This window comes from Pongo abelii, chromosome 3 (assembly GCF_028885655.2).
Source record: "Pongo abelii isolate AG06213 chromosome 3, NHGRI_mPonAbe1-v2.0_pri, whole genome shotgun sequence".
Taxonomy (NCBI): domain Eukaryota; kingdom Metazoa; phylum Chordata; class Mammalia; order Primates; family Hominidae; genus Pongo; species Pongo abelii.
In genome coordinates, this window is record NC_071988.2 from 177,283,893 (window position 1) to 177,298,966 (window position 15,074).

At 32.8% G+C, this 15,074-nt stretch overlaps 1 protein-coding gene and 1 long non-coding RNA gene across 9 annotated transcripts in view; one reads left to right on the plus strand and one right to left on the minus strand.

The window, feature by feature from the left end:
- LOC103890528 (uncharacterized) overlaps nucleotides 1-15,074 on the plus strand; it is a 53,144-nt gene that overhangs the window by 36,270 nt on the left and 1,800 nt on the right. Inside the window, exon 2 of the long non-coding RNA XR_654855.2 lies at nucleotides 13,894-14,058. This is a non-coding gene — a long non-coding RNA (uncharacterized LOC103890528). The remainder of the gene's footprint in view (nucleotides 1-13,893; nucleotides 14,059-15,074) is intronic.
- MAP9 (microtubule associated protein 9) overlaps nucleotides 1-15,074 on the minus strand; it is a 39,260-nt gene that overhangs the window by 1,444 nt on the left and 22,742 nt on the right. For 6 of the 8 annotated variants that reach the window (XM_054554624.2, XM_002815240.6, XM_063723699.1 and 3 more), the window contains exons 10-14: nucleotides 14,756-14,845; nucleotides 12,857-13,018; nucleotides 12,589-12,734; nucleotides 12,275-12,407; nucleotides 6,316-6,788 (exon numbers count right to left, since the gene is read on the minus strand). In XM_054554624.2, coding sequence (XP_054410599.1) covers nucleotides 6,666-6,788; nucleotides 12,275-12,407; nucleotides 12,589-12,734; nucleotides 12,857-13,018; nucleotides 14,756-14,845 — 654 coding nt within the window. In that variant the 3' untranslated portion in view covers nucleotides 6,316-6,665. Of the gene's footprint in view, nucleotides 1-340; nucleotides 1,275-6,315; nucleotides 6,789-12,274; nucleotides 12,408-12,588; nucleotides 12,735-12,856; nucleotides 13,019-14,755; nucleotides 14,846-15,074 lie in introns of those variants that run through there. The other 2 variants (XM_063723697.1, XM_063723698.1) reach the window with 2 other exon arrangements.

Here is a 15,074-nt window from a genome sequence, read left to right on the forward strand (position 1 = left end):
CCGGTAAACCCTGGGCTTGTTTCTTTTTTTTTTTAATTTAATATTGCCACAGGAAGGACACCAAGACAGAAAAAAAAATAGTGCTCTGGATAAGGCTTAATCTACTTAATTGTAAATATTAGAATATAGGTGAGCTTATTTTCTTTCCCAACTTAATGCAATGATACACACATATGCGGTTTTTCATTTAGAGGATTATTTTGTTGAAACTGAAAAATTAATGTAATATTTAAGTAAAATTTCTATCTGTAAGTTATAATACTCATAATTTAATTCCATTTTAATACTCATAAAATTTCTAAAATTTTAACTGTAAAGTCCTGTTCACATGTATAATATACAAGCATTACAAACATTCATGCACTATTTTTTTTTTTGAGACGGAGTTTCGCTCTTGTTGCCCAGGCTGGAGTGCAATGGCACGATCTTGGCTCACCACAACCTCCACCTCCCAGGCTCAAGCGATTCTCCTTGCCTCCGCCTCCCTAATAGCTGGGATTACACGCATGTGCCACCACACCCGGCTAATTTTGTATTTTTAGTAGAGACGGAGTCTCTCCATGTTGGTCAGGCTGGTCTCCAACTCCCGACCTTAGGTGAACGCCTGCCTAGGCCTCCCAAAATGCTGGAATTACAGGTGTAAGCCACCACACCTGGCCATATTGATGCACTATTTTTATATTTTACTTTTAACTTACTATTCTATCAGCCAAAGATTATCCAGAACCAGCTGATAAACTAGAAATGTCAAAATGCGGAAAATATAGTTCCTGTCCTCATAAAGCTCTCATTTAAGTTGGAAAATAGACGCATACACTTTAAAAGGTGTGGCCTTCAATAACAGTCATTTAGGGTAGGGAAATAGGGTAGAGAAGAGTAAGTTACACTGTGTGTGGGATGGGTGGGAATCACAGTAGACTTTCCTCAAAGGGGATCCATGAACACCATGGAGTTATTTTTAAAGGTTATATGGCCATGCATACAGAAATATAACTGAACTCAATTAACCTCTAGATGGGGATTCATTTCATCATATCTACTTCAAGTGAATGGATTCCATTATTGTGTATGGTTACTACAAGTCTCCCAGAAATCATAATATGAGTTGGTTTTAAAAGCATAACAAGAACCCTAAAGCTTATGTCAAAAATAAAGCAGGTTCAAGAACAAAATCTGAAATGAAGAGTTACTAGGTGATTTACCTGAACGGTTGCTTTCTTACTCAGTATTCAATCCAGGTTTAAGTCCTTCAGCATCTGACATTCTCCTGGCAACTGTAATTCAATCAATGATGACTCATCTGAGATGAGCAAGTTGGTCCAGTCAGACCAAACAAAAGACACTCTATAATCAGGGGAGAAGTCTTCTCTATATCTTTCTTATATGAGCAAGTAAGTAAGCATTATTATTATTGCTTTGAGGTTTTGAAACTGTGGCCAAATATATGTAAAATTTACCATCTTAACCATTTTTAAGTGTAGGGTTCAGTAGTGCTACATACATTCTCACTGATGTGCAAGTGCTCTCCAGAACTCTCTTCACCCTGCAAAAACTGAAATTCTATACCCATTAAACAACTCACCTTCTATGTCTTATAGTTCTGGAAATATAAAAAGGCATCTAGTTTTATTTATAACATTTCCTTTATTTATCAACAGCAATGATATGACATTACAAAGTGACCCATGACATCTTTTTTAATCTTGCACATGCACTACAGCAAGGTTAATCCTGTATGTGAAAACTTCTGAGTGACTATCTCAAAGTGTACATGTCATATAACCTGCTGAGTTTTCTGATATTGTAACACTAGATACAAGATGTCTGAATAACTCCTTACATTTATAAATTCTTATTTAATTTTATAGCTTTAATGCGGTCCATCATTTCTAATAATGATATTGGCTACAAGAATAATGATCATATTTATCATATAATTTACCATCTGTAAAGCAACAAATTGCCCATTAACAATTAAATTGTAGTTACAGCATCTAAAATTATTAGAAAATTATATTAGCATGGAAATATGTTCATGATATATCACTGAGTGAAAAAAATCTGGCTACCAAATATGTAGTCTGATCTCTTTCTTATTTCAAATAATAAAAAATATGTGTATGTTTGAAAATATGCACATATGCACATTAGTATTTGTATTTTATATATATTATGTACATTATATATATATGCATACATATTTGTATATACACACAGATAGCACAGGAAAGAGAGTGGGAGACAGAAAGAAGAGGGAGGAACTATCCCTTTTTTCTCAGCTTAATTTCTGCTACAGGAGAAAGTACACTAGAAACTAATTAACGGGAAGAGTACAAAATAATATGTTAGTTATAATTATCTTTGGGAGATGAGAACTGGGAACATGGGCGACTTTCGCTTATTTGCATTTTCTAATTATTTAATAATTATATAATTATATTATCTCTCTCTGTAATTTGTGTAGTAAAACATCAGTTTTATATCCAAATTTTTAGTCATTTATAATAAAAGGTATATTAGCATAATATGATTATTTCATCCTTAGCCCACAAATAAAACTCACACCACATTTCCTAACACTTTGGGCATTTTGGAACACAGTCAATAGTGTCACCCAATAAAATAAATCTTGAATGGTTGATTTTAATACATTAAACATTACATGAAAATATGCTATCAAAAAGCACACATTAATATCTTCTTAATAATTTTTTAAACATCCTAAATTCAATACCAAGAATTTTGCCTACCCAAGTTAACATTATACAATTACATGTAATATACATATTCAAAATGGCATAATCACATGAAATTTTAAAGTAAAAATAACTCAGAGAAACTTCCAGTTTAACATTTACACAGCATTTTATTATCCTATTAGCCAGTGTAAATGCAAACTAGGAAAGTTGATATCTTTCTTTTATGTAAAAGGAAGCATATGGGTTTAAATACCTTTTTATATAGCACTATCGAAATCGGAGTCAAGATTAAATTAGGGAAATCTAAGTTTCTTTTACTAGTTTATTCTTGGGAATGATTATAACTAACATGTAATTTCCCCTACTTTGTGAAATTCCTTTTCTTTATTGTATCTTAGTCCATGACACAGGATTTAAGAAACTTCATTATTTCCCCTCACTTTAAAGTGTAGGTACCCAAATAGCTTTGATCTGGTGGACAGTTATGAAGGCGGCAGTGGAGGAGTAAGGAGATAAATAAGAGGACATGAACCAACTAAATGAATAATAACCACAGTTCAAAAGTTAGTGTGAAAGTTTTATCAGTATCGAAATTGTGGAATGGTGAGCAGAATACAACTGGGACACCTGATACCGAGATCTAACTCTAGAGGTACCATAGTTAGTTGTATGAGATTGGACAAGTCAAAGTACTTGACAATCAGTTTCTTCAACTTAGAAATAAAACAGTTTAGGCCAGGTTTATTAAAGTATTAAAACCCCTTTCAGAGGCATAGTTCTATAACTCTAAGGAACATAAGACTGTGGACAACTTTAAACAATAAATGGACTAACATTTTTGAAGTATGAAGCAAATACAAACCACTGGAATATTTTTATCCCATAAATAGTTACTTTCTTTCATTAAGAAAACTTTAACCTCTTGATCTAAAATGCCATATTGCATCTTTTAAGTTACATAGCATTACCACTTTCTTCATTATTATGAAACTTAAATTCTGTATACTACTTTATTATTTAGTATTAATATTTAAATTTATCCACAAATGTGCTTTCTAAGGAAACTTGTTTTAAGTAATGTTTTAAAATATTCATAAAATGTTTTCTTTACTTTGAGATCTCTGCATTCTTTAAGTGATCAACGCAATTTATAAAACTGGAACTTTTATAGGAAAGTCTATGTACTTTTAATGTCCTTAATTTGAATTAAACATTCCCTTATAATACAAATTAATGTAAACCTAATGAGTAAATATCTATATTGACATGACATACTTCCTAAGGAAATATAGGAAAATCATACCTTTTAAATAGGTAAATGTATATTCAAGAGAATATTACCAAGCTTGATTCTCTCCCTTGGATCTTAGGAAGTAAACAACAGTACTGTATTTTCACCCACCTCCCCAAACTCAGCTTTATTTGTGCTAGAAGAGGTGATTTTATTCAACTAGTTAATTTCAGTGCAGGTTGCTGTAAACAGGAAATAATATGTTATTTATCATAGTAAGACAAAAAAAATTTGAAGTGAATGACTTGTTGGGTCTATGCAAACACCTCATCCTACCTCAGAAGCAATCCTAAGAAATTAATACTTACTTAGCTTTCTTTTTAGGAAGGCCCTAATACAAGGCATCTTTCTATATTTTATTTTTGAGTGTTACAGCCTGGACTGGCCAGCAAGACAGAAATTTCTTCTTGCTAAAAATGTGTAATGTCAAATAACCATTATCAACCCTATCTATGTTAATGTTCTCACACTCATGAAATGGGGAAATGTAGGGCTCATGGTAATAAATCAATAATGACAACAATGAACATTTAAGTCCTTATTATGTGTCAAATACTTTACATTAATTAACTCAGTTCTCACAACAACCTAAGAGGTAATAACGGTTAGCCACTAAATATGATAATGTAGAAGAAAATAATTGGAAAGTAAATAAATAATGTGAAATCTATAAGATACACATTCACGATCTCACATCCCCAAAAGTAGCTGTACCTTTTTCAATTTTTTTCCTTTTACTTCCCTGGAATTTGTAAATATCTTTTTAGCTCTAAACAGCTAATACAATAAACACTTAATCTATTTTGGCAGGCACTCTTTTTGGTACTATGGGGGACACAGGAATGAGTAAGAGAGGTCCTAAATTCCACACTGATACTACATATTGCTGATAATCAGATCAATTTCATAAAGTATTACAGTTCTGGCCATATAGAAAGGGTTCTAGTTTTATCTATGAAATTTCTCTTAATTGTCTATAGCACTGATACAATCTTACAAAGCTGCCTATGACATCTTATCTTGCACATGCACTGCAGCAAGAAGGCTGACGCTCAGTATGTGAAATGTCTGGAGTGACCATCTCAAAGCCTTTGTCACATAACTTGCTGAGTTTTCTGATATTCTGATAGTAGTTATAAGATGCCTGAGTAACTCATGAAATCTTACGGATTTTTATCTCACTTTATAGATTTAATGACCTCCACCATGTCTAAGAACAAGCAGCTATTTCTGTAGAGAAAGATCACCTTTGGATAACAATACATGATTTTAGGCTCTAAAAGTTACAACGTGTTTGTAACGTTGATATTATGCAGAGGTCTTGACAGAACTTAGCAGTCTCTGAGGCTACAGAGAAGTGTGAAAAAGAGCATAGAGATTTCAGAAGGAGGCAGATTCAGTCAGACATACTGAATCCTGTTTGATCTCAATTCAGGCACACTCCAGATGGATGGTAAGTTACTTGGTTTATCTGAGCGTCAGTATTTTTATATGTAAGATGAAGCCAGTAACACCTACCCTGAAAAGTTGTTGTAAAGATGTTAAATACATTTGTAAAGATCCAGTAGAGATTATATATTAGATGCTCAATAAATAGGAACTGTGTATTGTCATCCGTCATCTCCGCATTGCACTATTGACTAATGCATTTCAACTCCATGAGCATACACTTGGTCTGTCTTAAACCAGATGACCAGGTCAAGTATGAGACCAGTTACTACAAGGACATGCAGAGATCAAATAAATTAATAAATAAAGGCTTTGTGGACATTGTCAACATATTTACCTTCCCATACAGCTGTCTGCTGAATATAAGCTATAAAACTGGACTAGCTAAGATGACAATAATTGCCTAAATCACCTTTATGGCTTTAGTCTGGAAAATAATTATAGTGATAATGACCTCGAACTCCTGTGGAATTTCCATAACTAATACATAAGTATATCACTACTGTGACATTGATGTCTTTTGGTATCAGTGAAATAATAAAGTGAGATAGAATTCAGAAAGAAAAATTTCAGAGGTGGACGCATTATAAAGTGCCTATGATTGTCACATAAGCCTGGAACAGATAAAGTACACTCATATTAAAACATAAGGCAAAATTCTTAAATAAAAAGCCTTGATGATTAGAGTTCTACTGAACTACTGCCTCAACTGATGAAAATTCTAACTGGCACAGTACAAATGCAACTGCTTTGAGCTAAACATCAGTTTCAGAAGGAATAATATATGCGCTCTTCCCAGCGACCATTCATTTAAAAACCTGAATCTAGATTCACAATCATCCACAAAAGGAATAATTTCTATCATTATGGCACCTAGATGATTTCCTTTTTATTACTGGAATTAAATATACTTAAATAACATACAGAGCTTAATGAAAAAGATCATGAATCACTCCAGTATAAGAATTATCAGGACATGATAAAATCTTATGTATCTTAATGGTAAAAACAATCTGATTATTAGATCTTCATTTGAGGCAGTTTATCTACAGTTCAAAAAAATGGTTTCACTGATTACACTCCAAAGTATCTCTTTCATTGTCAGCAGGAGTGTCTGGCATTTAATTAAAATATATTCCTCTAACTATAAATAATTGAATGGTTTTAAATCTATGGCTAATATTGGCAAACCGATAAATAACTAAATAATGTAAGAACTAGAATTATCAAAACACTTTTGCGAACACAGTTCTGCTTGGAGGGCTCCACGGAGGAAGTGCCTCACTTTCAAGAAAGGAATGACGTTTCTTCTGTTTTCGTTCAATTCTTTCTTGTCTTTCCTTATTTTCCTAAAGAGAAGATAGAACACTATAAATTTATGTACATATATGATTATTATTTTCAAATCAGGTTGCTTGCTGAAGGACAAAATAATCCATTATAGGATATTTATATATCACTTCCTAGTTTAACAGATCATAGAGAAATAACAGGTAGGACCAGGCATGGTGGCTCATGCCAGTAATCCCAGCACTTTAGGAGACTAAGGTGGGTGGATTGTTTGAGCCTGGGAGTTCGAGACCAGCCTGGGAAACATGGTAAAACATCATCTCTACAAAACAACACAAAAATTAGCCAGGTGTGGTGGTGCATGCCTATAGTCCCAGCTACTTAGGAGGCTGAGATGGGAGGATTGCTTGAGCCTGGGAGGTGGAGGTTGCAGTGAGCCAAGATTGCACCACTGCACTCCAGCCTGGGCAACAGAGTGAGACCCTGTCTCAAAAAAATAAACAAACAAAAAATGGAAACAAGAAAAAAATAGTAAACATTGCCAATTTGCAAGTACAGGTATTAATATCACTTAATTTTTAAACTTTAAAAGTGAAAACATTAAAAAAGAATTGTATAAAATAGAAAAAAAGACCTACAATTATAACTCAAATATAGTAACTATTATAAGTTGGTGGTGACTTCATGAGAACAAATTCTCAGAAGTAAACTTACTGGGTGCAAAGTTTCAGTATGTCATGACAGTATGAGATACTTCAAATTTTTTACAAATAGTTAAAAATTCTGCCTCATGTTTCTTTATTATTGAACTTGAGCACATTTTCAAACATTTATTTAGCCTTTTGTAAATTTTCTGCTCAATTATTTGGCCCATTTAAATGTATGGTATTTGCCTTTAATTTTTAGTAATTTGTGTACTTTCCTATAATAAATATTAATGATATCTTTGCATCAAACATTTTGCCTACCTTTGTGAGTCATTTCTGATTGTTACACAATGTATACAATGCAGATGGAAACATCATACTGTATTCCATAAATATGTGCACTTTTTATGTGTCATTTGCAAATAAAAATAATTTTTTAAAATCCCAACACACAGATATGGTCCCTGTCCCCCAAGGAACTTTCAAAATGGACAGAAACAAACAAGAAAATAAACAACAGATAATTACAAATTGTGTAAATTTCTCTGAAACATGTTTTAAAACTATGAGAAGCAATAAAAAAGAGTATTTACTTTTAACAAAAAATGGACTCAGGGAAAGTCCCTTTGAAGTGTTACATGATGGATAAGAGAAGCCACTCGTGATAAATATCGGGGAAGAGCTTTGCAAGCAAAGCAAACAGTAGTGGTGAGGGCTCTGAGAGTGGGAAAAAAATTTGTGCTGTGGGAGGAAACAGAAATATCCATTGTGACTAAGGCTTGGCAGAAGGCAGGAGACAAGAAACGGAAGAGGGGCACCAGGTGAGAAAAAAATGGATGAGGACTAAGATTATACGGGGCTTGGCAGGCCATGTTAACATGCAGAACTCAGGTAAAAGAATTCAATGAATGACACAGAAGCCAGGCAGAGAAGTGAGGGGAACACCAGGGAAGCATGACAGCCAAAGGAGGTGACAGCTGCAGGAGGAGGAAATCAACACTGTAGAATGCTGAGATATTCTGAAATGGGACAGAAACACACAATAGACCGTCTAAATGCAAACCTGTAACTTTCAAAGTGTGATTTTGGTGTAGTGATGAGGACAAAGACAAAACTGAAGTGGAAAGTGAATGAAAAGGATATAAGGAACTAAGGAAGTATAAGCAATACTTTCTAGATGTTTCACTTTAAAGAAAAGCAGACAAAAGTAGGCCCATAGACAGAGGGAAATGCAGAGTTCAGAGAGTGTATTTTTATGGAAGATTATGTATCCTGGAACATGATGGGAACAATTCAGAACAGTAGAAATAATGATGAGTCACAGAAGTGGAATGGTAAATTTATATTTTATTGCTTGATAGGGATAGTCCTACTTCATATTATTCTCAAAATATTATATCCCATATTTTTATTCCACAGATGAATTTGAGAATCATTTCATTTCCCTTCATGTCCTTCCCGTCAAAGAAATAACTAAGTATCTGCGTATTAGTATGAAATCTAAATATTTATCTAGGTATACTTGAAATATTAGTAGGATCTGGACTTTCCATCTTACAACTTGGATTGTGACTAAGGCTTGGCAGAAGGCAGGAGACAAGAAATGGAAGAGGGGCACCAGGTGTCCCTCTATGTCTCTGCTAACACTATAAGGTTTGGTGGTTTCTTCATCTTGGTATTTTTCTCATATTCCTCAAGGAGCAGGAAAACCCTTAGTGAAACCTGCCTCTGCAGGTTGATGGCTTGGGAGGAGAGGCATTATGGAAAATGATTAGGTATGTATGCATCTTTTCATCAGTATATATATAAATGCCACAAGAATAATATGGCAATACAGTACAAGATTTCCATTCACATGTAACAAAGTGAAGTGGGAGGTTTGTTTTTTTTGTCAATGTTAACACCCATATCCTCATTCCATGTCATAAGAATGTTTGCATGTTTGTTTGCTTGATATTTCTAATAAGGCAAAGAGGAAACTTCCTTTCAGAATTTTAATTGAGAAAAGCAAAGCTGTAATTAGATCATCTTCAATCATTTTAATATTTTAGAGAGAGGCAGACCATCTAGCTGGGCGGAAGAAAAGCAGTGACCAGACTGTGTCCACAGAAATTGACTGAATAAATCTCTTTTTGCAATTTCACTTAACATGGGGGGACAGTAACTGGAAATATGCTTCATCTTACAGGGAGCTGTAAAGCCAGGGTAGCAAACAGACAATTATATTAACTGTGATATCAAAAGAATCAACAGTTACCTTGATAGTAATCAAAAGAACCTTGTTAAAAAGTCCTTCTGACATTTATCTGTGGAAAACTGAGCTTTTTGGTCATTTTCTTACTAAAGGTAATGATGAATTAATCTGGTAATTGGCAAGAAAAATATTTTAGTCTTATCTCATCTTTGGCTATTAACTTTCCCCTAAAGCAATTACCCACCAAATGCTTACTGTTCAAACTAGTTTGTATATAAAAAGCTTGAGATGTTGTTTTCCATGAAAATTGAAGTCATTAGACTTCTATATAGGGGCAATTTTTCTATTCTATCTGCAAACAAATTTCAATAAGAATTTGGTAAGAAGGAGAACTGATCTGTAACATGTATGTTTATGTGTTTATAGGTGTACTATATTTGCAGACATTTTACTAGATATCAAACATGTCATTTTGTCTTTGGTCTTTGAGGAATTCTTGTTCTTCAGAGGACTGATGAGAATGACAATGTAATTAAGTACTATAATTAAAAATAGTGTACCTAAATGTGACTTATTAAAGAAATTCTGTTCCATTTTCATGAAGATATGGAATTAAAATGGAAAACTCAAATGTTTACATTTAATTTCCCTAATTGATACTAGCAGTCAGTGTACATCTTCTTAATATAAGTGGACTTTAAAATTTTTTTTAGAACATAGCATTATTTAACAGATTAACTTAAGGAAATCATCATGAAACACTACCTTTTTCATTCAAAATTGAACCAATTTTGATTACCTTATTTTATTACTATTTCTCTGCATCAAATTAGCATATAGCAGTACTAAAGTCAACACACAGAGTAAATCCTGTTGGCTTTTGTTAAGATTGCATTAAATTACTTCAGGGAGAGCTGACATCTTTATAACATCGTTATAAGGTTAAACGTGTTTCTGTGCATGGGCAATTCTGATCCATTTTCTCAAGTCTTCATTTGTGTTGTTCAGGAGAGTTCTACAATTTTCTTTATGTTGGTCTGGCATGTTTCTTGTTTATTATTGTTTTATCTTTTTATCCTATCTTTAAATAGTTCATTTTGGTTCCATGTACCTTTCTAACTACTGCTGATTCTTAAGTTTATGGAAAAAATAAATAAACAAGACTGGTCAGAAAGACTGTGAAAGAAGAACTATAAAGGGAGATGAATCCAAGCAGATATTTAGACATATCAAGCCTAATAATGGAAGTGTGGCACTGGAATCACGAGACTGACCAATGGAACAGAAAGTTAAGAAATAGACCCGAAAATATGAGAAGGTATCATATAATAGAAGCAGCACCTCAAATCAATGGGTAAAAATGGGCTACTTTATAAAGGATATATTTGGAAAAACTAAAGTTGAAATCATATTTCCCACCATGTAGCAGGGTAAATTCTAAACAGAACAAATGTTAAAACATTAAGATATTAAAGTCAAAAAGTTGTTAGAAGAAAAATAAGAGAATTTTGTTTAACCTCAAATTGTGGAGGTCTTTTCAACTATGCTTGAAAATCAAAAGCCAAAAAAAAAAGACATAAATTTGACACCTAAAATTTAAATTCTTCATGGCATAAGATACTATAAGGAAAGCCAGGAAATCAACAATATAGTGGGGGAAAGTATTTGCAACTCATATAAAAACTGATAGGCTAATTTCCCTAGTACAAAACAAAAGATTCTAGAAATCAGTAAGGAAAAAAAAAACAATCTAATAGAAAAGTGTGCAAAGTCTATGAAACGACAATTTACAGAGAAAATAATAGATAAATGGCCTGTATACAAATGAAAAGATATTCAAGCTCAATTCTAACCAGAGAAATGCAAATCAAAAATAACCTAGATGATTTAGTTGATTGGTATGAGTTGTTTTAAAGTTTGATAGGAAACCTGACTGGATAGACTTCTAGTGCAAAAATACTATAATTTTGGTTGCTGAATCACATGAATATGTTAACTATTCATACGAATGTGTTACCTACTTATGTAAAGTATTTATTCATAGTAATGTATTACTTATATAAAAATGGACAAAATGCATATTTATATTGATATTCTAAAATGGAAAATAATATTTTGCTTGACATCAACAAAAAGTAACTTTTATAAAGATAAGTAAAGTGAAATCAAATATATACACATATCTGGTTCAGCTAGCTATTGCTCCTTCTAAACCTCAAACCTGCTCTCTTTCATTAAAAATGCCTAAATAAGAGATTCTCCTTGAGGTCATCAGAAATATCAAAAGAGAATAAAAGATGGAAGAATTTTCTCACTATTAAATTCAGTGTTACTTTTTGTCATGACCAAGTTCCACCACGTAGTACCCTCAATAGTATACTTGTCTTCTTTCTATGTTAGATGTGAGAATCACAGCAAAGGAAGAATGGGCATGAATAGTAAATGGTAAATGTGGGGATGCAGGTAAGGAAGAAGATTATAACAAGTTTTGAGCCTGGGTGTTTGAGGGAATAGTAGAAACATTAATAGAAATGACTAAATCAAAGAAAATATGGTATATGCAGGAGGAGAGCTTGAACTCAACAAAGCAGATTCCAGGCAGAAATGATCAGTAGGTCTGGAGCAAACAGAATTAGAATTAGGGACAGAAAAGACACAAAAGGTACATGAAAAAGACACAAGTGCATTGACAAATAATACCTACCAGCCATTTTTCATATTCATCAATAGCTTGTTTATCTTTATCTTTTTTCTCAGCTCTTTTCAGTTCTTCCTTTCTTTTCTCATTTATTTTTTCTTTTTCCTTTTGCTTGAAAAAAGCTTCCTTTTTTTCATTCCTATAGAGCATAGTGTAAAACACTGGAGAGTTAAAGGAAAATACATAATAAAGATTCCCTAGTACATCTTTGACGGTAATGAAATTGAAATGCATTACTAAATTTCAAGTAAATAAATTTTATAAAATCCTGAAGTGTTACTAATTTAAAATATATCAAAATATTTATGATTTTGGATTACCATTTCTCAACAGCAGTTAAATTATCTTTCTTTTTCTCGGCAACAGTTTCCTCCTCTTTCTGTTTCTTTGCTCTTTCATATTCTCTCTCCTTTCTATTTTTCTCTTTAAGATATTCCATCTTTTTCTCTTTCCATTTTTCAAAAGCCTGAAAAAGTTCAGAATAATTTTCTTACTGTGACTATTTGAAAATAAATAAAAATATGGTTAATCATTAATTTGGATTTCAAATGTTTTAAAATAATTAAGATGTGCAAAGTTCTCAAATACTTGTAGTGCTTCTCCTTTTCTCGCAGCATTTTCTTCTTCAGTTTTCTTCTTGTTTTTTTCTTCAAGCCTCTTTTTGGCAGCTATTTTCTTTGCTTCCTTTTCTTTCATAGCCTTCCAGGCCTCAAATGATGCTAATGCTTCTTCTCTTTTAGCAGCTTCTTTCTACATTGGAAAAAATAATAGAGTGATATACATATATATGTATATATACATAGACACAAATATGGCTAGATATAAATATACACATATACATTTATCTTTAGTCCTCTGATATTCATTATACTTAGAAATTAACTTTCAAAGTAGGTAATTTATTTAGAATGGCTTAGACAAGTTAATTTACAAACAATGTTATCTGAATTATTCATTGGTTTTAAAACGTCCTTTTCTAAAAACATTTATCACATATTGACCTATTAATGAGAAAGATGTCAACTATTATTTTTGAAAGTGTACTAAACAAATTATATCAAAATAAACTGTAATAGGCTAAGTGATAACAGTAAAATTTTCATAATAAAATATTTGAAAAAAAAATCAGTAAAGTTATGGGCTTATAAAATAAGTTAGAGTAAGGCAAATTGGCCAAGCCATGCAGTAAGATGCAGATTTTTGGTTTAAATCTTAATTTTGAATAGTATCAAAACATAAAGTTCTTACTGCACAAATGTATTCCAAATGTTGAAAGTATGTGCTCGACTGAAAAATAGGTTGGACACTATATAGCAAGTTATGTTATTATTTTACTTCCTTCCATCTAATCCCATAATATTCTATGTTTGCTTTATTGTTCAATATTAAATGACACAAAACCTTAATATTGGGGTAACATAATTTAGAAGCCAAAGTACTATCTACCTCACAGAGCTATGAAAACCAAACAAGAAGGGGTATGGCACTTGACCACAGCAACATACTGCTATGAATGTGGTTAACAGATAGACAGGCACGCCCCCTGGAGGGCTGCTCCCTTCACTACTGACGCATTATCGTGCAGTTCACTTTGGAAAACATTTTTCTTCTAAATCTATTTTTAGTATTGAACAGCACACTGGAGTTTTTGTCCAGAAGTTTGACTTTAGAAGATAAGAAATAACTGAGCGTATTACAAGCAGGAGTTAGAGGAAGAGACTCAGTACAGAAGAGACAGGAACAAAAGTTCACCTCCATTAGATGGGAAAGGATACAGATCAAGAGCTCAGGTAGGGGTTGGACTTGAAGATACTTATAAAATTCAAGAAAGAAAAGAGGAAAATTGAAGGCTAACTAGTGTCTAATGATCCTTTATCTTCTCGTGCCTTTCTTTTTTTTTTTTTTTGAGACAGTCTCTGTCACCTAGGCTGGAGTACAGTGGCACGATCTCAGCTAACTGCAAACTCTGCCTCCCGGGTTCAAGTGATCCTGCCACCTCAGCCACCTGAGTAGCTGGGATTACAGGTGCCCACCACCATCTCTGGCTAATTTTTGTATTTTTAGTGGAGATGGGGTTTCACCACATTGCCCAGGCTAGCGTCGAACTCCAGACCTCAAGGAATCCCATCTGCCTTGGCCTCCCAAAGTGCTGGGATTACAGGCGTGAGCCACAGTACCTGGCCTTCTTAGTTAAGTTCTAAATGAAATCAACTTTTAAAAGTGAATTGGGTGCTCATAAACAATAATAACTTCATAATCAGCAGGAACAAAGCTATCCTATACATATACAAAATTAAAATGTTTTCATGTAAAACAGTTATATCAAATTAAAATGTATAAAGTGAAACAGAAGTAAAACCAGAAATCATTTCTTTAATATACAAGTTATTTTGCCATTTAAAAAGCTGATTTAGGAAAGTTATATATTCAGGGATATTTTACTGAAATAAAAATCCAAAACATTTTTACTTCTATATGTCAGAATACCTGTTCATTTTGGATCCTTAAGTTTTCACTTTCAATTCTTTTTATTCTGTGCATTTCATGTAAATATACATTTTTCTTTTCTAACCACTCCTATGAGAACAAGAAAAAGGTTATATAATATTTAAAATTTCTTAAGTGAATTAGAATTCTTTATATTAACATTTTCTCTGAAATTCAAACGTACAATTTTCTAAAGTATACTATTCTACTTTAAAAAAGACAAAAAAAGACTTTTAGAATTGTGAATAAATTAATACAATCTTTTTTGTATGTACGCCTAACATCTCAGGAAAGAAAAAATTTAATAACTTTGTTCGTA